We start from the raw sequence: 24,501 nt of genomic DNA on the forward strand, positions 1-24,501 counted from the left end.
CTCCTTGATCACGAAAATGGTAAAGTACCCGAAATACCGCGAATAGTAAGTAATAACATATGAAAGTTAATCGTAAAAGTAGTTTTAATTATGTCCTCTTAATCTTCGTTGTTTCATCATTACTGAGGATCGCGAACGCACTTTTTAATTTTTTTTATTGCTTAGATGGTTGGACGAACCTCACAGCCCACCTGGTGTTAAGTGTTTACTGGAGCCCATAGACATCTACGACGTAAATGCGCCACCCACCTTGAGATATAAGTTCTAAGGTCTCAAGTATAGCTATTTCCATGAGGATCGGTCTGCTGCGAAGTGGACTGCCTGTGAGATGCTGTCTTCAACTGTCTTCTTTATAGTTTCCGATCGTCTTGCTGGTGCAAGACAGTGCTTGCCTTTGGCCCGTTTCCCCTCGAATAGTCCAAGAATGAGAAGCTTTTCCAAACTATTCCTTGGGGACCGCGGGATATGTCCGAAAAAGCTGAGTGTTCGATCTTAGCAATTATGTCTATGACCCCCGAAGCCCGAAGAAAATACTATTTTTACTTCTTCTAAACCTAAATCTAATCTAAATCTTTGCACTAACTCCCTTCAGAGAGAAACTACACAAAAACGAATATTAGCCGACGAAATACTTACTATCGTTTCTCTACACTCTGCGGAATGACAAAATCTTAACATAAGTTTGGTGTTTCTGTAAGTTTCTAACTTTAACGCGTTTTGTATGCTAAAACGAGATATGGAGTTTCATCAAGCAGATGTGTACTTGTTTTATTGGAGAAATAGGTCTCAAACATATAACATAAAAGTAATATACTTTCATTGCGAATTGAACCAAAATTTTGACTTAAATTATTTTAACAATTACTATATCACTCATTTTCTTGTGATCACGAACTTTTTTTTTTGTTATATCAATTTACAAAAAGAAACATGCATTATCGTATAAAGATTGTTATTGATTGTTTTACATCTTAAAAGATAATTTGTTTACAATAAGAAAAAAATATGATTTAGATGTTTGAGCTGTGTTTTTTTCTGATGGTAAGGCGTATTGTGGTCCGCCCGGATATTCCTCATCAGTCCTTTTTTGTCCCTATTCCGTATATCTTCTGCGAAGCGACCATGTTTCGGTTTGAATATGGGACAGCTTGACACAATTGGAACAATGACCTCACCTCTCAAGGTGGGTGACGGCATTCAAGGTTATGATGTCAACGGGCTTCGATAACTATTCGACACCAGCATACTAACAACAAGAAAAAATATAATCTAAGTCACTTCCACAATGGACTCAAAGCTAATGACACCTCTTCATATAGTGAAATCATTCAAAGTTCTTATGCTGGGCATCTACACCCTGCGAAAACATAACAGCGGTTTCTCGTCGGATCTTCTCAGCGGGTCGCGATTCCGATTTGGTAGTAGAATCATTCGCGAAGCAGTTGCTCTTAAGTTGTAAGGTCTCTCTTGGAGGCGCTCGGGCTGATGTTAGCAAATCCCACCCCTCCTCGTTGAGCCTTTGCTCGCCCACCTGTCCTGGAGAAACTGGCCTCTTGGCCACCAGTAAATCCTCAATCATAAAAATAATAATTACAACGGTGTCTGGTAAAAAGACTCATATTACCTCTTACTATTACTACATTATTTACTGGTGGTAGGACTTCTTGTGAGTCCGCGCGGGTAGGTACTACTACCCTGCCTATTTCTGCCGTGAAGCAGTAATGCGTTTCGGTTTGAAGGGTGGGGCAGCCGTTGTAATTATACTGAGACCTTAGAACTTATATCTCAAGGTGGGTGGCGCATTTACGTTGTAGATGTCTATGGGCTCTAGTAACCACTTAACACCAGGTGGGCTGTGAGTTCGTCCACACATCTAAGCAATAAAAAAAAATAAAAATATCGGCTACTCTTACTATCATTACAACACAAATTATCTCAAAACAAGTGAACACTGAGCTATATACGGGAGAACTATAGCGCATATATACATATATGTGAATGTGACCGCATGTTTGGTTATCTTGTGCCTCTCTCGGGAGCTGTAACTCACGGCTTCAAAACTCTGCGTTCACTTGTACACGATACGATGGGGTTTATTTAATAATTTACTATTACATACGATTATAATAGTTTTAGGATTGAGGGGAATGTGTTTAATTTACGTTAACTTTACTGTTGGCATTGTAGGATATTTAACAATCTATACTAATGTGAGGTTTTTATGGGAGATGAAGGAGGAGGAGGAGGAGGAGTTGTTTGTTGCGTGTTGTCCTCCATAAACCTCATCGGAGCGGTCAATAAAACATTACTTATAATTACATGTTTATTCGCGTCAGCGACCGCGGTGGATCGCTGCACGTTGACCACTGACTGACTAACGTCTGTTGCTCATTACTATAACTGCTAAGCAGCTAAGCGGGGTGGGGTATCATTCCCCTACACTAATAACATAAACAAGAAAATGATTCTGTGTATTTATTAATTTTTCACGCCCAAAATGCTGAAGAGATTTTGACGAAATTTGGTATGAAAATAGTTTGAAAACTGCGAAAGAATATAGACTACCTTTGGTCTCATTGTTAAGCACGAGTCTCTGCCCACGCGATATAAAGCATAGTCTATGTAAATTGCGATATAAATAGCATTAATAGACTGTGGATGGAAAGCTACTAAATTAAAGATTGGACATCTTCTCTATGTTAATAGAACAAGTTATTAATTGATGCGGATCTGTTTCTATATAGATCAAGTACTACTTATGTAAAAGATAAGCCACTTACTCTAACATATCTGTGCTAGCACAGTTGGAGGAATAATTTTCTTTTAAGTTTCAATGTACATATTTATATTAAATTTGGAAGGTAATTATTACTTGTTCTGCGTGTCTAATTAGTAAATATACATGATGTAAGTGTGTTTTAGGTAAAAAAAATGATAATTACTTCAATTTTTATGTTAGACACAACCTGAAAATTTTATTTGATGCACTTTATGTTTTATTTATAGCTAGTCAGACTGTCATGTCCCTAAAATTAATATTTTTAATGACTGGGTTAATTTAAGATACTCGTATTTAATGTTAAAGCCCAGTTTCAAGTGCTAAGCTTTAATTGACGGTAAACACATTCTAATGCGCGTCTTTGAAAATTACATTCTAGGTTCAGACAGTCTTTTGCTGTATGAGTTGAGACTTCGATTTCACGACCTTGTCTCAAAGTGATAAGGCGAGTTATATGGATTTCGGTAATTATTTAAGCTGAAGTGGATCTGTCGTACTAGTGATAATAGTTTTATTATTTATTATATAGTTTTATTATATATTTTAAACTAGATGTTGGGGATACAAATGCAACCTATACTAATAGTATGGTTTTTTTTAATGCACACGACAATCTGCTTGTGAATTCTTTGGGTCATTGATGAAGGCGACGATTTGTCGTTATTAAAATTTCATTATACCTTTCCCTTTTTTCTGCTTTCATAAACAATTTAGATTTCGATAGTTCTCGATCTACAATATTTAATGGTGCAGCAGAAGACAAAGTTCCCGCATTCGTATCAACTAAACAAATGGTAGATCCACCACATTCGTACGCGGTTCGTATTGCAAAACAATGTGCGCCGTGTCCGCTGGGAGCGATATATCAGACGTTACTGAAGCCGCCGACCCTGACGTTTGTAGTGATGAGGGAGCCGGCCCGTACTCCAAGCCGTGAGGATTAATCTGTATTTGATCTATCTATGAATCGTGTAGTCTATGTTCACCGATACTCACGGTGCGCTTTTCAAGTTCGTCTTTCGGGTGAGTGTAATTCGATCTAATTAAATTTATAGTTTTTTTTTTTGGTCAGGAGGAAATCGTCGGACTTCCGCCCTCCATTGCGGATGGAGGACGAGCATATCGGAGTCGAACTATAACCTTCTGTCGTTCAACAACCCACGTCCGAACCTCGCATGAGACAGAACTTATGAAAAGGCAAAGGGGGAGAGTGAAGCGCTTAGTGTTACTTACTTAGCTTAGGAGCACATCTCTCCCATCACCCACCCTCCCCCTCGGGACCCCGGACCGGTGGTCGTCGGCACCTCGACCACCAGCCCTCTCGGCCCAGGCGGGTTTTTTTTTTATTTATTTTTTATTGCTTAGATGGGTGGACGAGCTCACAGCCCACCTGATGTTAAGTGGTTACTGGAGCCCATAGACATCTACAACGTAGACGCGCCGCCCACCTTGTGAGATACAAGTTCTAAAGTCTCAGTATAGTTACAACGGCTGCCCCACTCTTCAAACCGAAATTACTGCTTCACGGCAGAAATAGGCGGGGGGGTGGTACTTACACGTGCGGACACACAAGAGGTCCTACCATCAGTAAGCTGAAGGCACTTCGCGGCTAAACTACTCTTCACGGTGATACCAGCGCGAGCTTATAGTAAACCCCACCCAAAGTACACCTATTTCAACAAACAATTAATTTTCATATCCAACCAAAATTCAAGTTTAAAACGTACATCACATCGACGATCCCAAGAGACTACTCACGCTCTAGTTCGACCTAAGATTTATTGTAGTTATTAAAACTGCCCTTAAGAGGGCCTTGAACTGCACTAAAGCTCCTTCACCGCGGATGGGTATGTCTAACTGATAACTAATGTTATCTGTACGTCGACCATAAGCAGCGGGCCGTAATTAGTTCAGTCTAAACATTATTATCGATGCATTAGTCTTTGGTGTGACCGGAGAAAGCAATGTAAGCCGTAATACACCCTGATTTATATGTAGAAGGAATGAAATCAACAAAATCATCAATCAACGTTGGATTTTAGTCATACCGTCTCAAAGTTTTGCTAGTCGCTGTTTTAAATAACTAACGTTTTAAATAACTTAAATTATAAAGTTGAAAGCGTGTTAAAAATATCTAACATTAAATTTTACAAAAAAAACTAGATCGATTTGTAAAATCCACTGTTGGTAAATCCACTATCCTCATTATTCTGTTAGCCTACGTTTACAAACAGCTCTGTTATTAGAGCAAGTGCTAGGAAAAAAAAACCGTGTTAAAATTGATTTCTTTTCGATTCAATCCCTTTTTTTTATAAATAAACACTTCACAAATCAGAGACTTATAAATACTCGAATACGATCTTCTTATATCTTCTGGATTATGCTCCACAAGCTACCGGGAGCGTTGAATTTTTTTCATGGCTCTTAGGGTAAATGACCCAATTATTGCTTGGGTGATTTTGAATATTTATCCTATAGAATTCAATTGGGCTGCTAACTCTGATGAAATCTTAAACTAATGCTGGATAAAGGATGCGTCTGACCTTATTACTCAATGTGAATGAAAGCATTCTCCTTGAGTTTTTTAAGGCTGGAGCTGGAAAAACGTCCTCTTCTGACCCCCGGCTCGGCGTCAGCGGCACGGTGCCAATAGGGAAGAAGAGCTGTTTCTCTCCCATTGCGCCACCTTCTTCCTTTTGCGAGATAGTGGACTCACAGAAGCCGAGCATCCCCTGCCAGGATACGTCTCTGGCGAGCATCGTTGCCATCCTATCATTGCGTCAAGGACACGGTGCTGCTCCGAAAACCCCTTCAGCTACTCCACTCGGAGTTGACGTGTCTAAGTTTGAACACCTCCAAACTAAACATGAGCTATGAGCATGATTTTCCTAACGGCCGCCGAGTGTAGAGCATCGTGGACTGTGTTGTCGAGAGCAGCGAGGATTTGGTCCCAACAACGCATCAGGGCCCCTACCTCGTGGTCTTCTTCCATTCTCTTTCCCAGTCATTGTTCCTGATAATATGGCGCAAATATTCGAGATCTTTCCGCAGGCAGATGGTAAGAAAAACTCGTCTGTATCTTGAGTTCTTGCAGTATTAACACGCTCGTGCGACCTGCTGTCCAAATAATCATACCTACAAAGGCAATAACAAAAGGCACACAGCGAATCTTATTTCAATTCCTTCAATTGTAATAAATTTCGGATCAGAGATACTCAACGAGGCTTAACTAGATACGTCTAACAAGTCTCCCGGGCCCCCGAAAGTGTACACAGCGTTTCAACCATGACGCGCGGTTTAATTTTATGCCACATTAATGGTGCCGGAGGGCTAAACCACTTTTTAATAGGGTTAGTTACGGCGCCCCCTTTCTCAGGATTAGCAATATGTTATAGGTTTGTCTCGATAGGATTATCTCCTCTTGCAGAGTTAATTCTTTGTTGTTGTTAGGCTGACCTTTCGAGTAAAATGTCGAAGTGTTTTATACTTTGTAATAGCTGTATAGTAGTCGTCTTTCAATGGGATTATTAAAGGCTGTTTTATGTAGTAAGTAGTTCGAAGAGAATGATATTAAGGATTTTGTTATTCAGCTGTCGTAGCTTTATTTAATTACGATCCAAATGGATACATATCGACTTTATTAAGTACGTAAATAAATATTTTAGGACAGTTAATAGTTTAGGAACGAATCAATCTAATATTAATGTAATTAATTATATTATACATAATAATAATTTCTAAAGAATTCGTTGATTAATAACAATAGGACAAAAATAAACACCATTTAAAGTCGAATTCTTTTATCTTAAAAGTCTTATGAATATGAATTTGTTTTTTTTTTAAATTTTAAATAAACAACCAGCACATTTAAAAAAAAGGTACTACATCAGACCCATAGAAAAAAGCAATTAAAATACATTCACTACACATATTGGAGCGTTAAATTTGTTTATTGTTTTTTTTTTTAAGTAAAAAAACGTGGGTGACATTTTTTGTTCAAATCCCACGCAAAAAGTTATTTAGTCATTTATTAGGCTGAATCAATTCGTTCCGGTGCCTTCTGGAAAACAATGGCGCATAAAAAATAGTTTTATTAATAACGGTATAATATAAATTATGGGATGATATCATGTTTTAACATTAAAAACTATTAGAAAACTATCTGAGCCTTGACAAAAAAAAACAGAAATTAAAATACATAATATAGAATTGATAAAACTGTGTTGACTTTATGTGAAATGTAGTTATATTTATTTTATGACGATAATAATTACAAATGACTTGAATTATGCTAGAAATTTGTTGTCTTAAATATAGTCATTTCACTTAGGAGGGAACTTAATTTCGGAATATTTTTTGAATTCTTTGCCTAACGTTCTCATATATTGTGTTTATCTTATGCAAGCCAGCTTATGTAATTTTTATTTATTTAAACATTAAGCTTTACCTAACTTTATTACACGTGGGATGTCCAGCGACTTCTTCACATACCGCTCTCGTGTTTTGTGTATAATCTATGCTCATGTTGTTATGGCAATGTTATCAGGGTCAAATTGAACGACATGATTCTTATAAAAAACTGATAAAGATATCCTGAGGTCATCTATTTGACGTTACATTTGACACGTGTTCTTTTTTCAGTTTTAAAAGTTTTTTATCTTTTTTTTTTGTTTTATTGTGAACAAATTTAATATTTCTGCTTTTAATTTTACACCTTTTTAATTTTCATGGAAATAAACAAATACTATCACATAAACAGATACTGTTTTTAGTAATTTATTTTGATAATTTCGGTGTTATCGTATTAAACAGAGTACCTACATTACAAATATTCGTAATACTCTCTAAACATGTATAATAAGTCTTTGGGTCCTATAGCATAATCCTATCCTATAGTATTGTCCTGTGTAATCCTGTTTTGGAACCAGTTGACCGTGTCAGATTTGTTACCGTAGAATAATTCGGAGATAATAATTTTTATTTTGTTTATTTGTTTATTACATATATGTTTTCGTTTGAGCATAACAAAAAACATCTAGGTTTTTTTTTATGAAAACTACATTTAAAAGATAGGATTAGATTTAAAATTAGTGTTGTAATTACATTAATATTTCGCTACAGTGATCGAGAGTTGCAATAAAATCAGAATTTCTCTCAACGAATGCCTGTGAAATTAATTAAAAAATCAACACGGAAGCAACCCTAGGGCAGGCCTAGTATCTTTATAATATTGCTATAAAGCATCTATCAATTGTCTTTTAAGTTTCCGTCGGACCCTTAATCTCATTCGAGTCCAGAGACACATTGATAACTATTATATACCTGATCCGTTCTAATACTCTCGGGCCAAGTTAGAGTATCACGACCGATAAACCGCTAAACTAAAGGACATATTGGCCCGAAATCACACAAGTCTCCCGTGACCGATTCCTAGAAGGGGTGAGCACGAAAAGATTACACTGTGAAAAAAAAAAGGTAAACATAAAAAAAAGCGAATCGAATTTGACAAATGCATGTTTTGGGGGCACGCGACACGCGATCTGACACGCGCTGCGCTAACGTCGCCATACGAGTGTGTGTGTTTTTCGGTGAAATCAAGAATTTTAATGGTGTTTCACGCAGTTTTAACGCTTCGTATGTTATACGGCTAACAGCTTACACCCCTGAACCTTGTCACACTTGCTAACATAGCTAAACATGCGATTGAGAAAAAGGAAATGCGATCGTATGCGTTTGTTGTAAGGTTGAATATTGAATCGTCGTGAAAACATTAAGTTTTTCATCCGTAAAGAGTAACAGTAGTTACACTTAATTTCCGATACGTTTCGTGATTTTCATTCGCAAAGTTCGTCTCTTAAGTGTGCTTCGCAATTCCGTTATTAAGAAACTATATACACAAATCTGAAATCTATTGTTGTTTATTTGTTGCTTTAATTTTTATGGTTAACTAGCGACCCGCCCTCGCTTCGCTTCGGAAACTGTAATTTATTATTGATTTCTCCACTATTTAATGGATGTTATTATACATATAAACCTTCCTCTTTAATCACTCTAAAAAAACCGCATCAAAATCCGTTGCATAGTTTTGAAGATTTAAGCATACATAGGGACAGACAGATATAGGGACAGAGAAAGCGACTTTGTTTTATACTATGTTGTAGTGATGTTATATCATATTATTTTAAATTCGATCAAGTTCGGTGATTTTTACAGAACTACGGGCGTATACCAAGTAAACTGCTTGCTTCTGCAATATTAAATGATTGAATAGCGTGATTTTATAGAGTGCAGTTAGGCATAGCTGGATTTGTAAGCTGTAGGACTATTGAGCGAGTGTACAACAACAGATCTCTGTAGTCATATAAATATTGAGTTGGTAATTGAGACCGTCAGCGCAAAAGTGGCCTAAGCTTATCATAGTTAGAGATAATGACGTTTGAATTTACTGTTACTCAACAATATGCGCAAAAATAATGTTTACAATCTGTTATCTATGGGCGAAGCCGGCTTTCCAACAACATTTATTATGTTTTGAATAAGTTGCAATATATGTAACTATAACCACGAATATGAAAAATTGTGGGTTAGGCCAGTTTTGTGCTGACGGCCTCAATTGTGGTGTTTTTAATGTAGTCTATCATGGCTTTTAGGAGCCGCACCGGTAGCGAGACAATGAAAGGGACAATGATAACTAGCTTTTAGTGCCACGATTAATTAAACTAAATTATTATTTTCATACATTCGTAGTAGCATCTACGCTATGAGGTTTACGGGCACTGTTAGCTCCCAGTCTGTCTGAACTCAACTCAACGGTCCGTTCGGCCAATACAAAGACTTTTGTCCCTGCCTGGCCTACCCATTTTACTGGTGGTAGGACCTCTTGAGAGTCCGCGCGGGTAGGTACCACCAACCTGCCTATTTCTGCCGTGAAGCAGTAATGCGTTTCGGTTTGAAGGGTGGGGCAGCCGTTGTAACTATACTTGAGACCTTAGAACTTATATCTCAAGGTGGGTGGCGCATTTACGTTGTAGATGTCTATGGGCTTGAGTAACCACTAAAAATCAGGTGGGCTGTGAGCTCGTCTACCCATCTAAGCAATAAAAAAAAACCTGCTTACTTAGGCTCAATCTGAAAGGATTTGCCAACACTAGCTTTAACAAGACTTCTACCACCTGATCGGAATCGCGACCCACTGAGAAGATCCAAGGAGAAAGTCAACGGGTTGTGTCTAACAAAATCTTCCTAGTTCAGTCATGAACACACTCATTCAAACCGACAGCTGTACAATGTATCAAAAGTTAACCAAGTACAAAAAGCGTCTTAGTATTTTTATTTTTAAACACAAAGTCACTCCCTACTGGGCGTGTGAGGAAATGGCCCTTGAAATTGGCTGCCAGCCGGTTGCGTTTTGCGCACCTTGCGACTTGACTAATACTCATTATTACGTGAGTTTTTTTTTTTGGGGGCTCTTGTCACTTATTTTGTGTAACGAGATCCTTATTAGAAATGTTAATTTCGGTGCCTATGTCCTCTGTAATAGAACCATTTATTATTTGTTATTGAATTCACATATTTAATTTTTTTTTTTTTTTTGAACGAAGTTCCTTATGGGACGATGCGGACGGGGAAAAAACGTCCGTAACGTAAGATTTTTATTATTTATGTATAGTCTTAGTATGATGGCTATACGGTGTCTAATGTATAGTCTACGTGATGACGGTTATTATTATTATTCATATTAATAGCTGTTTCTTTGTATATTATCTATACTAATATTATAAAGAGGAAAGATTTGTTTGTTTGTTTGTTTCGAATAGGCTCCGAAACTACTGGACCGATTTGAAAAATTCTTTTTCCATTAGAGGCCGACATTGTCCCTGATGAACATAGGCCACTTTTTTTTTTTTTTTTTGGTTTCATCTGTGTTTTAATGTTTCCGAAGCGAAGCGAGGGCGGGTCGCTATTTATAATAATATAGTTAATGAATTTAAAACAGGATCGGAATAACGTCCCGCTGAGAAACCCAGCTGGCTGATGTTATGTGTTAGATTTCACATCGAACTCCTTCTTCTTGTGCTTAAGCTGCAGGTGTCTAGTTAGTGGATCGGGTGGATCTGCAAGGACCTTTCTAGAGCTAAGGAGAAGCTCAGCAGGATAAAGGCGGTAAAGATACTTGTCAATAGACTCCGGTAAATGCCCACGATCACGTAAGCTCTTCGTGACGGGCTTTTCTTCCGTCTACGCTTGTTAGAAAGAAAAAAAAACACAATGTTAAACATGTATGCGGCAACATTAATCAAATTGTCACTTTTTATTCAACTATCTGAGAGAGCGATGCAATTAATACTCTATTGTAACAATTATGCAATTAATAATTGTTCGTGTCGTGTACAAATGCAACATAGTTGCGTTAAAAGGTCAAAGCTGTATTGAGTCATTGAGGAAAACATACACATGCTATGTTTTTTTTTTATATTCACTCATTCTTGCATTTGATTTGGGGCCTAAAGAACCAAATTAAAGGAATATTACAAATCTATCTATCTTCTATCTTTATATGTGCGTTCATAAGTCATTCAATCAATGTAAATATTATGTAGGTAGTTGTAAATGGTGATCCAGGGAAAGTTGAACTATAGTAGATATATTAATTATAATTAATACCACTAATGTACTGTGTTAGCGTGGCGCGTTTGTAGTATAAAAAAAATCAATGTTATTCACACAATTAGCCGATATTCTTAACAGAGCGGGTACTATTGGTTAAATAATAAAAGAAAATAAATGTAACAGTCAATAAAATGTGTGCTTGTTTTTTTTAAATGCATTACATGTATAGGTAGACGATCTCAGGGGACTATACCTACTTCGTGTAGGATCCAAAGTTATTTGTGACGGACCTTTCTTAGTTGCTTCATCTTAATTCTTTTTTAACTTCGGTTTTTTTTATTCCTTATATGGGTGGACGAGCTCACAGCCCACCTGGCGTTAAGTAGTTACTGGAGCCCATAGACATTTACAACGTAAATGCGCCACCCACCTTGAGATATAAGTTCTAAGATCTCAGTATAGTTACAACGGCTGCCCTGCCCTTCAAGCCGAAGCGCGTTACTACTTCACGGCAGGAATAGGCAGGGCGGTGGTACCCACCCGCGCGGACTCACAAGAGGCCCTACCACTTATTATTTTTTCTTCGATATAATATGTGAAAAAGTTGAGAAACGCTGGATTTATATCGTTTTTAATAGTAAGCAAACTCCCGCAGCATGTGTTAATTGAGATATTTATTGAAAACAAACAAAGAGCGAGCGACATTACGATGGTTATTGTGTCCTTAACGTCATATCACACCCTCGATTCGTTGAAGATCTTTAAAGTGGAATTCGCAATGCAGTTTTGTTTGTACAAAACAATTTGCTTTTGTCGATTCTGCATTGAACCAGAATGAATACCTACACGAGTTGGTTTATTTAAATGTCTCTAAAAGAGGGCGCGCTTGTTGATAATTTATGTTTGTGCCATTCAAGCCAGAGCTCCCCACGCGACCTACCCTTTATTGATGTACTTTTGACTGCCCGTGATTTCTGTTTATTAACCCTTTTAACTTTGTTATCATTGTTTGTTGCGTTGTTCCCTAAGAATACTTTGTTTGTAATTGAAACTATTTTACAACGGCTTTATCTCGCATGGCGGTGGTTGGGATTTACGAAAACTGAGAAATCTATACTAATATTATAAAGAGGAAAGATTTGTTTGTTTGTTTGTTTCGAATAGGCTCCGAAACTACTGGACCGATTTGAAAAATTCTTTTTCCATTAGAAGCCGACATTGTCCCTGATGAACATAGGCTACTTTTTTTTATTTTTTATTTTTTGGTTTCATGTGTGTTTTAATGTTTCCGAAGCGAAGCGAGGGCGGGTCGCTAGTGTATAATATTATTATTCGAAACATCAGTAATAATATAATAACACTAAAATACGTTAAAATAGTTTGAATTATTCGTACGGTTCGTGAAAACTAAAGAAAATAGTATAATACTTTATTAGTTATATGTATATAGCTTATAGATAGCAGTGATAAATACAAGAATAGAAAACATTCTATGTTGAAATGTCATTTTAGAGGAATTGTTTTCTTTCGTTGGTGGCCTATGGGAATATAACAGCTGGTATCATGGACTGGTTGATGAGCTCACGGGCTCAAACAGAGAATTGCTAACACTGGCCCTAGCAAGAGCAATGCTTCGCAGAATCTTCGCGGATACCGATGTCCATTAAAGTTGCAAATCTTACATTACAATACAAAATAATCAACATGAGTATCTCCGATTTTGACGAAATTTCCACGCTTTCGAATCCGCTGCCGGAAGGCTAGTTATTATAAAGCGTCTGCCCATCCATTTGAACCGGAATTATCTACGACAGAAATAGGCAAGATCATTTCCGATCCTTATGAAAGTTCGACAAAAATATATCCAATCCTCTTTGGTCGTAATGCAATTTATGAACAGGCCGAAAAAAGAAAGATAGCCGTTGATTAAAAATTAATCGGTTTTTAAAAATAGAACTTTAACAATGAATTGTATTTTTTTTTAAATCTTATTGCCGATCAAACATTTTACCCATTTGTCCGTAACAAGGTTTATTTTGTCATAGATTATCTCGTTCTTAGCTCGGAAGATGTCCGAGTAAACTGCAAAGATAAACATTCAAAATCGGATCGGTCATAGTTGCGTTTCGTGTGACTAATCGATTTCGTATAAAGCACATTTTTTTGTTGGAGCAAGAAATACGGCAATTGTTTTTGCTTAGCCACCAACCGACGCGAAAACTCGGACGGTCACAGTCGCTACCCGCTTTCCAAATTTGAATATTTTCGCCATATTTTTTTTGCTTTTTTCTTTTTTTTTAAACTAAATTGGACCTTGCTAATGTTTCGTTTGACTTGAGAAGTGGTTTTGGGTATTGCGTAACGCTGACCTTTTTGGTTTTAACGTGATTATTTGTTATTTTAAAGATTCATATTTGTAGTAAGTATTTTTTATATTTTTAATTTCTATTCACTATGGTGCCTAATTGTATGACTGCGGAAAATATGGTTTGTATTTTTTTACACAGCCTACCTACTTAAAAGCGGTATGTATGTCAACTCATTTTTTTTATTTAATTACTAACATAACGCGACAAGTAATCCAACGAACATTAAATAAATTAAGGAATTGAAAATAATAATCATTCCATGTCGCTGGTTTGATAAGAAAATTCTACAAATATGTGTTTACTGGAAAACACGTATCAGTCAATGAATGATTTAATTAGCTCTCGATAGACGTATTCAACAAATTAATCATTAACATAAATAATGTATGTGTTAATATTGTAATCAGGACGTTGACTGTTTGAAGAGCACTCACTTATTGACGTACTAATTCACAACAATTCCAAGGATAATGTCACGAAGATATTAATAACTAATCGAATTTAGAATCGAAGCCAATCCGACAAAGATTTACGAAAATCAATTTATTTATAAAAAAAAAACCCTAGAATTGTTACATCTATCGGTCCCGCTGCAGAGGCGTACGACCCGAGGAACTAGTTTGTATAAATAATAACTTAACACATTACTATTGTAATTTATTGCGTCTCGAAAAAAAAAAAAAACATCTATTGATATATCTATTATGATTGAAAAAAAAAGAAAAAAAAAACGAAGTAGAAATACGCATCATAAAACCGAAACGAAAAACACAAAGAGCTCGATGCATCGAAGCATGCGTCATCTACAAAACATTTAACATCCTAATTTCGTGGGTAACACCTCAGCGCTAGTGCCGACAAAAGAATCGATATAATCTGTATTATAGACAGCGGACCAGAGTCCGCGCACAGCGGGCGACCTTCCCGCGCATTTTCGAACTTACATTTGGATTACGCTCGTTATCCTCTTAGCACCTTACCCGACGTTTATTTTTTTATTAATACATAATTTATTCAAACGAGAACTCGGGAATATTTCGGGAATAATACGTTCGATATTACAATGGCGATATATTACGAGTGGAAGGATGTGTAGGGCTTGAACGAAGGAATGGTCATCATTTCATTACTCGTTTAGAATCACAGTGAAAATGAATCGATACGATGTTTTAATAAGTTTTTTTTTTATATTACATTATTGATGTATTACAATGATTAATTAAACTTATCGGTTGATTAGTTGATTTAAACAAAACGTTTAGCTATCAGCTTTGAAATAACATTAATTTTAGAATCATGTTATTTGGTTAGTTTATTTTTTGAATGCATTGCTAATCGTGCACCGATGCTGATATAGTACTATTTTTAATTGTACCGGTCGTGATTTGCGACGGTTGTGAGTTGACCGATGCGATTGACAACTGAATCAATTGAGAACGTTTACAAATTGTTTCCTTTTCGTGTTTTAGATTTCATCAATTTTACCTTTTTTTTTGCTTAAGTGAGCGGACTAGCTCACGGCTCACTTGATGTTAAGTGGTTACCGGAGCCCATAGACATCTACAACGTAAATGCCGCCACCCACCTTGAGAAATGAATTTTAAGGGTCTCACTTTTAACTGCCCTGCCCTTCAAACCAAAACGCATTACTGCTACACGGCAGAAATAGGCAGGGTGGTGGTACCTACCCACGCGGGCCCACAAGACGTCCTACCACCAGTAATTACGCCAATTAAATATGATTTTGCGGGTTTGATTTTATTACACGATGTTATTCCTTTACCGTGGAAGTCAATCGCGAACATTTGTTAAGTACGTATTTCATTGGAAAAATTGGTGGTACCCGCCTGCAAGATTCGAGCACCGATGCATCACTACATTCGAATGCACCGGACGTCTTATCCTTTAGGCCACGACGACTTCAATACAATACATTTACAGTAAGGTAACAACATATATTAGAGTCCGTACAATGATCGAAATCGGACAATAGTCATTAAATAGGCACACAAACATGTAAATATATTAACAATTATTACCTGGAACACCATTATCAGCGCGTGTCCTAAGCGACTAATACACATGCATTATTTTAGTATTAACTTAACCCGGCCAAGATTTATCGAGGCTTTGTTGGACATTAATAAATTTTCACCTTTTGAATTGGGCTTATTTCACTATTTTCATAATTGCTTCAATTTGTTTACGTGGAAACATTTTTATTTATTTATAAAATAAGAATAGTAGTTTCTGAAATTCTTTATAGTATCAGAGATCCAAGTAAGTTCCATTAAAATCGTTCCATACTCTTCGAAGATTAATCTGACACAGAAAAAAGTTTTTTATACTACATATTATTTTTGTTACAAATATAACTTTGACAATGAAAATGACAAATGTAAATCGTCATCAACTTGGATTCGGTCGCGTTTTGCATTTACGCGGCTTATTTGAAAAAAATACTGTCATAATGCCTATAAAAATGCCTATTTGTTTCCCTACCTATTCGCTGGTTGCCGAAGGGACTATTTCAGCCTTTCGTGGTCTGACAGGTGAGTTCACGAGCTCATCCTGAGAGAATTTACTAAGACTGGCCCTAGCAAAAGCAGTGCTTTGCAAAATCTACCATCGGATTGGAATCGCGATCCACTGAAAAGATCCGACGAGTCTTAGTCGATGTCTATTCTTATATGTATATATATTTTTTTATTATTGAAAAATTACCGGAGGCCCGGAGTCCTTTCCAGTTTCACCAGGACAGGTGGGCAAAGGCTCAGCCAGGATGGAGTGGGATTTGCTAACAACTGTCCGAGCGCCTCCGAAGGAGACCTAACAACTCAAGACCAATTGCTTCGCGAATGAATCTACTACCGGATCGGAATCGCGACCCGCTGAGAAGATCCGGCAAGAAAATCAGCGGGCAATTCTTATATTGCGAACCACATACATCCATACCGCGTTCGCTCATTCGAACGGAAAAACATTAACATACAATCACGTAATAAGTCATCTATTACGTCGTAAAGAAAACCTTTTTATTCTCACATTCCGATAAATGAATAAGCGAAGCTGTAATTGGAAACTAATTTTTTATAATTACAATATTTATATGTGAGATTTTCTCATACTTTTTGTATAAACTTCATTTATTAATAAGCTCTTTATGTAGTTGAAACAGCAACAATTGTGCTTTGAAACGGGTTTGCGATTTACTGGCTTAAATTTATAACTGAAAATCGGACATTGCCATTCATATTTTAAATTTATAACAAAACTAAAAACTATCTGATTCAAATCTTTAAACTAGTCTATGCATTTTTAATAGAGCAGGTATGTACAGTACTATGACTTTGCATTTTTAAAAGTACAACACTGGTTTGTGTGTGTTGCTATTGAATAAAACACAGTAAATATCGCGCGAAATCATAAAAGAAAAAGAAACAAACATGGCCACTATTTCAAAAAATATATTGTATTCTTATTATTTCTGTTATTAATAGTCTTCTATTCTATCTATTTTAATGAGGTGATTCCTTCTTAAGGGCTTCCTGAAACGGTCTATTTTTCACAGCAATTTTTTTTATTAGAAAAGTAAAAAATAAGCGCGTTTCAAATCTATAAATATGTATATAGTTTCTACGACAAATACAATGAATTGACATTTTCGCATGTAGTAATTTATTTATGCATTGAATCTATTAATAATATTCTATTAAAAAATAGTTATGTAGTATGTATTTATTGTAATAGTGTATTGGTGCAGTAGTAACCTTGCTTGATATGTTCATGTAGGAAAATAACGCCATTTTTTTTCGAAAAACAACTTACAACTGAAACCGTTTTTTGTAATTATAAAACATTGACAATATTTAAGACAGATACAATTGATATTTATAGTTTGAGACAAGTGCTTAATTTTCAGTCATCGAAGAAAATTAATTGAAGGCATAAACTAAAACGTAATTAAATGAAATTAGGATCGCGTGTACACAAACAATACTTTGAGTTTATGTTTTTTTTTTTAATTGCGAAAGAACTCTAGGAATCGATTTCATAAGATTATAGATCGATCACTGTTCACAGATCGCCGATACACAAAACATTTTTAATATCTCAAGGCCGGCTCGTCTCTTCGCAACCGGATACCTTTGCAAAATCTAAATAACCAAATTTGTTAAGAAACCGTGAAGCGAACGATTTTTTACGGTGTTTTTTTTTTTGGCGATTTCTATTAATCCGCCGAACGGGACCGCAGTTCTGTGGCCGATTTTATTCAATTTAATCGTGATTTATTTTCGATTTAATCATTTTCGGCGCTTTGACAACAACAAAAAGTCAGAATGAGCCGTTTGCCGTTCGAATTCACTTTTTATCGTTGTCAAAGCAAACGGCCCCACAACAACTACTTACCTAACGCTAAAATGCTATGCGCTACGGAAGTTTTATTCTGTTGTCAACTGATTAATATTGAGAGATGTTTTTATATTTTTTTAATACAAAAATTGGATTGCAAATTAATAAATTAATTAATTTAGTTAATCTAATTAAGAAAATTAGAACGAGTGCTTGAAATTAACACATTACAATTGAAATAATTTTTGTTGAGGCCTAAATCGATTAAAGTTAACGTGCCCCCTAAATTCTTAATAAGCTACAGATTGATAATTTATCACACACCTTTACTGCTTCCTCCGTCCTCGTTGGAGTCTTCGCTGGGCGGTCCGTGTGGAGCTCTTGTAGGTAGCGGATGTGGTAGCCTTGGTCTCGCCAGGAACGGTGGAGGTACACCGAAAAAGGGTAGGAAGGGTGGCCAAGGCGGTCGGGGAGCGAGCTGCGCCGCGGCCGCCGCATACAGTTGTAGCGGCGCCGGCAGCCCGCCCTCTAGCACCATGCCGCCGCCGCCGCCGACCCGCGCGCCCTTCGATATCTTGACTGCCGATAGCGCGGAAGCCAGCACACCGCTCACCGACGGAGCACTGCGCTTCTAACATTCTCGATTGTCATTTTCGGTGCATACATACGTACGTACATACGCGACGAAATGTTTTATTTTTTTTTCAATTTTTTTTTCTATTCACCGAAAAAAACGGCAAAGGGTTATTTATTATTGATGATACAATCTTACATTCTCGATTGTCATTTTCGGTGCAAACATATGCGAGGAAATGTTTTTTTTTCTATACACGACAAAAAACGGCAAAGGTTTATTTATTATTGCGAATACAAAAATAAGTAATAATAATCACCAGCACTGATTTATGTTCATGTCACTGTGAGTCCGGATGATCGGCACGTTTACATACGGTTCGCAGTCTGCCGCGGGTGCATGAGTGTGGTCGCCTCGTGACGCGCCAGGCCCGGCACTGAGATGGCGCGCCGGCCGCTGGGCGGAGCGTCGGCCCCCGGTCCCCCACCCGACCACAAATTAATTCTCCGCCTCCTTCATATTATAGATTTATTCTTCCGACGGTACATCGCCCACGGCTGCTAAACGCTTTCGAACCTTATGCCGCAAAGTTACAGATCTGTATTGAATAACGGGTTGTAAATTAAGGGCAGACATGCATTGAATTAACGGTGCCGCAGACGACAAGCGATCTCGATTGAAAGCGAGCTCTGTGTCGTAGGGACACAGCCTATTTTTCTGTACAGTCTTAACAGACTTTGGATTTATAGGTTTCCTATATGTTTGTGCAGGCTTGTGGGGTTTTCATAATCTTTTTTAGCCGCATGGCGTTGTGAGAGTACATATAGGTAGATACAGTTGAAAGATTCTTCAATATGTCACTTTATCTAATGTAAACATACATGAATTTATTTGACGCCTTCAAATTATGAAACCGGTAGGTGATATAGAAAAAAAATAGCTGTAGTTCCGTACTGAAGAATTAAGCTTTATTGCGAATTGTCTTCAGTTGAATTTTGTCTAGCAAGATTCAATCTAAATATCTGTATCGGAAGTTAATCGTAATAAAGCATACATATACAAAACCTAATATTGAATGTTGATGTTTTATTTTGCGAGTCACAATTAATGTTTCCCTAATCTCCCACATACTTCATTTTTATACCATTAACTCAAATAAATAAGTAATGTGTTATTAGCTATATTATCATGAAGGATGCATCTAATTAGAAGTTGACGTTTAATTTAAAAATGGCGGCCATACTTTTGACAGCTGATACACTGACGGACGGGTAATCTACGTCAAACGTACATAACGTGAAAGGCGGTCATTATCCACGTACAATAGTGTTACGTAAAACTAGATTACGGGGACGTCCGCCTAATGACAGACAAAACTATCAATCATAAAGAATTAACACGTTTCTTAACGTATATTTTTTGACGTTGATGAATCATAAGCGACCGAAAGGCAATCAATTTCACGAGCAATTCCTTATTCCATTAAATGAAAAAAAAAAAAAGTAATAACGTAATTGACATAAATAATAATAAAATATGTCGTGAGAGAGCGTAAGGACCGGTCGGACGCGGCATGACAGCTCTATCAGGGATCTGGTACTGAGTGCGGAGGGCCGCCCCTCGGCTCTGATCTCACCGCCGACGGTCGCCCATTGGTCGGGGCTGAGGCCCGAGGGCGGCGCGGCCTCCTTCAAAGGGAGTTCGGAAAGCTTAGTGTTGCATGAATTTAATTAGTGCGAGCACCTCGGGCGCATTAGGAGTCGCGATGGGCGAAGCAATAAAAGATATAAAGGAATGAGTATAAATTAAAAGTTAAATAGACAGAGCGGCGGGTGCGAGCGAGATAGGAGAGCACCTCTTTGTCTTCGGATGAGCCGCCCGTAATTGTTTGACGATCTTATTAGTATCAGTTAAATGTTCTCTTTTTCTCTTGCGGATTTAATTAGTTTTTAATTAGAGCTCGGTTAATGAGAGTTTTGTGGGATTCAGCAAGGATAGCCGTTCGCGTTAGGATTTTCACTTCTCTTCGACTAACGAGACATTATTTTTGAGTGGTGGTTTCTTTCGTTCTTAACATATTTTCAGATTTTCATTTACGTTGTAGGTTTTATTCTCGTTAAATTATCTCGAAGGTTGGTAAGAATGTTGTACGTCCGTCTGATGGTAAGTGGTCAGCAGTAGCTACACGACAAGACAAGAGACAAGATCTCGTTTTGAAGACGGACATGTCATCGCGCTCTGGGAGCACCGTGGAGAGAACTCCTTTAAAGTCGAATGGTAGATGAAATTTTTGCTAATATTGTGGTTCATACAAAAAAAAATTATCCCGTTTGTCTGTCTGTTCAAATTTATTAGGCGAAATGCTTGTGTAATGAATGATACAGCACGCGAATGTGTTGCTGAAACTATATCATTCCGATCAGCCTTAAAGATATATCGTCAAACATCGAATTATAATAATAAAAATAAAATAAAAACATTTATTGCCTTTCACAAAGTTTAGATTATAGTTAAATAAATAACAGAAATAAATTAAATACCTATATAAAATATAAAAAATAATTTTCGTTATTAAATTATATACAGTTGCCATAATAAATTGGTTCATTTGGCGTCACTAATAAAGGCCCTAGAACAAATAAATAGATTATGTTCTGTCCTTTACGTTGACATTCGATTTCGAACAGGAACGAAAGGGACAAAACACAGGAAACCGCTTTATAATTTTCATTTCATTAGTTCAAAGCAACTGTATAACTCCGTAATAAAACTTAGTAATTGAAAATACCTATATATATAATACTAGCGACCCGCCCTCGCTTCGCTTCGGAAACATTAAAACAAACATGAAACCAAAAAATAAAAATAAAAAAATAAAAATAAAAAAAAAGATAGCCTATGTTCATCAAGGACAATGTCGGCTTCTAATGGAAAAATAATTTTTCAAATCGGTCCAGTAGTTTCGGAGCCTATTCGAAACAAACAAACAAACAAATCTTTCCTCTTTATAATATTAGTATAGATCAGGAACAAAACGATTCTAAAATTTTTGGACATCTTCCGTGTATATGCTGAGAATCGTAAATTAATTGCTACTAGAGGTCCCGCAGTAGTCGAAATTCGACTATAATTAATTGGAATTGTAAGTTTGTACACTATTATGATTGTATTTTATACTTCTTTAATCACAAATTTCGCCAAGACTATACTATAAAAAATATTAACAAAGACAAACAATATTTAATCTATTCTCAAATTGACAACAGACGTCAAGGACAAAAGTTTGACAATAAATAGTATGCATGCGTGTGTGCGTCAAATACATGGTATGTAGTATGTGTAATGTTTTCTTTATTTATTTAAGGTATCTTTTATGCATTATTTAAAAAATATATTAGCATTGTGCACTTCTTCTCTATATCCTCCATAAGTGTGGAAAAGGGGATGGCCCATTTTCGGCCCAAAGCGGACAATAGATTATAGAAAAAATACTTAGTGCATTAATTTTGTCATAAATAAATATGCATTTACTTTCTTGCAAATAAGCGCCACTATAGTTTACAATAAGTAGTTTAAAAAAAGTAACTCTATTGAAAAAACAAGGATTTTTATTTTTGCGGGAAAAATATTGCCAGCTTCAAATCCTTTTACGTATGAAGTAAATATTTTGAGTATATAAATAAAACATATAAATAAATCATTTTAAGTATTATCATTAATCAAACGATTTTAATGGATTTTATGCACATAAAATAACATCGAAGACATACCCATTGGACTTTAACTTGTAACTATACTTGAGACCTTAGAACTTATATCTCAAGGTGGGTGGCGCATTTACGTTGTAGATGTATGTGGGCTCGAGTAACCACTTAGCAACACCAGGGTGGCTGTGAGCTCGCCCACCCATCTAAGCAATAAAAAAAACTTTACTAGTATTGTTATTTAAATATGTACAACTAAAACAAAAACATAAAAAATAATGTGTACTCGTAAAAAAAGATTAAGATATAAATCAATTATCGGTTATTTAAAAAAATAATCGATATATGAATTTCATGTAATTATTTTTCTTTATACTGACAACACTGAATTTAATCTGACTGACTGACACTTCGCTTGCTGCTTGTGGTGTTGTGCTTGCGTACAAAATGGATGTGTTTTGATTTTTCTTCGATTTATTTTACTTTTATCAATAACGTTTCATACTACGACTAAAAAACATTGTGTGAATTGTGGTTTTACCCTGACCGAGATTTAAAACCGTGTATATGCTCTCCTTTGCTATTTTTAGATGATACTAATTGTGTATGAAGATGAAGAAAATATAGATATTTAAAGAATTAAGTGTGTTTTTATACCCTATTGGATAAAAATAAATTAGGAACATCTTAAACATTAAGAAAAGAAAAGTTCTTGAAGTATCTCACAATCCGACACTTATTTATATAGAAAATTAACCTCAAAACGAGTTTTTATTTTTATTATATTTTTTATAATAGTGGCGTCAATTTCAATATATTTTTTAGATATCCAATACATTTAAGAATTTGAATCAGTACATTTTTATAGTAATATTTGATGTCCATCTTGGGCCTAGCACACTATGGAGAGTGGGCAATCCCCTTTCATACTCCTCCGTCCGCGCAATTTTCGTAAAAACGGATACAAAGTTTTTGCTTCACGTATTAATATATAGATTTATTTAATAACGTGATAATTCAATCATACCATAGCTTTGGGAATGCTATCATAATAATTTGTTTAATTTTAATGCATTTTAGATGGATTAATATAATTGAGCTATATGTTTTTTTTTAATACTTATTTACTCACATACAATGGATATTACCGACGTATTTTTCAAACGAAATACACGAAAACAATAAAAAACCAAACAACAAAAAATATATTCAACGAGCGTAGGTACATTCGCATACATAACCAAATTCCGAGTTGAAACAGAATGTCTTGCATCCCGTTTCAGCTTACGGTGAGTGTATACGTTTGGCTCTTTCGCGTCATTACGCGGGCCATGCACGCGCAGACCGTTACTCCTCATTACGTCGCGGCTTATAGTCGCAGTTATGTATTGTCTGACTGGAATGGGACGCTTTACTTTATTGATGCGTTCTCGTAGTTATTTTTTTTATTCCACGTTATCTTTACTCTTATTTTTGTGTTAAACATTTTAAAGGATTGTTTTAAGTGATTATTTTTTTAACGTATGTCCACTTTATTGTTACGTTTGTATAGTCAATAGTCAATTATGGGCATATAATTTATTAAGTCCTATAAAATTGCGAAGCGATTTCGAGGAAAAGTCAAAGCAGTTTTTTTTGTACTTTACGAATTTTTATTTTTTTATTTTTTTTGCTACATGCTTCTGAATCGACATCCAACGCAGGCAATTGTTTTATGTTCGGATAATGCCCGAGCGATTCTCAATGTCACCGCTACATTCATAAAACGAGACACTTCTTGATATTGAAATACATCTGCAGTTTGGTCACCGTACTCGTCGAACTCGGCAAAGAGTTCGACGTTGCAACCTAACCCATGCATCAGCCCGCTGAGTTTCTCGCCGGATCTTCTCAGAGGGTCGCGATTCCGATCCGGTAGTACATTCATTTGCTTAAGTTGTTAGGTCTCTTGAGCTGTTAGGTCTCCTTCGGAGGCGCTCGGGCGGCTGTTCTCAAGTCCCACCAATCCTGACTCAGCCTTTGCTCGCTCACCTGTCGCAGTGAAACTGGAAAGGCCTCCGGGCTACCAGTAATAAGACTCAATCATAAAAAAAAAATCTGCAGTTCCAAGAG

At 36.4% G+C, this 24,501-nt stretch overlaps 2 protein-coding genes across 4 annotated transcripts in view; one reads left to right on the forward strand and one right to left on the reverse strand.

Moving 5' to 3' along the window:
- The window catches only part of OdsH (Ods-site homeobox), a 53,335-nt gene extending 34,221 nt beyond the window's left edge, over positions 1-19,114 (reverse strand). For both annotated transcript variants that reach the window (XR_016324487.1, XM_028188235.2), the window contains exon 1: positions 18,436-19,114. Coding sequence is in view for 1 of the 2 variants with exons in the window: in XM_028188235.2 (XP_028044036.1) it covers positions 18,436-18,649 (214 nt within the window). In the remaining variant the exon portion in view is untranslated. The remainder of the gene's footprint in view (positions 1-18,435) is intronic.
- The window catches only part of LOC114253338 (nudC domain-containing protein 3), a 386,657-nt gene that overhangs the window by 172,106 nt on the left and 190,050 nt on the right, over positions 1-24,501 (forward strand). The gene's annotated exons all lie outside the window — the stretch shown is intronic.

Source organism: Bombyx mandarina, chromosome 17 (assembly GCF_030267445.1).
Source record: "Bombyx mandarina strain Sakado chromosome 17, ASM3026744v2".
NCBI lineage: Eukaryota > Metazoa > Arthropoda > Insecta > Lepidoptera > Bombycidae > Bombyx > Bombyx mandarina.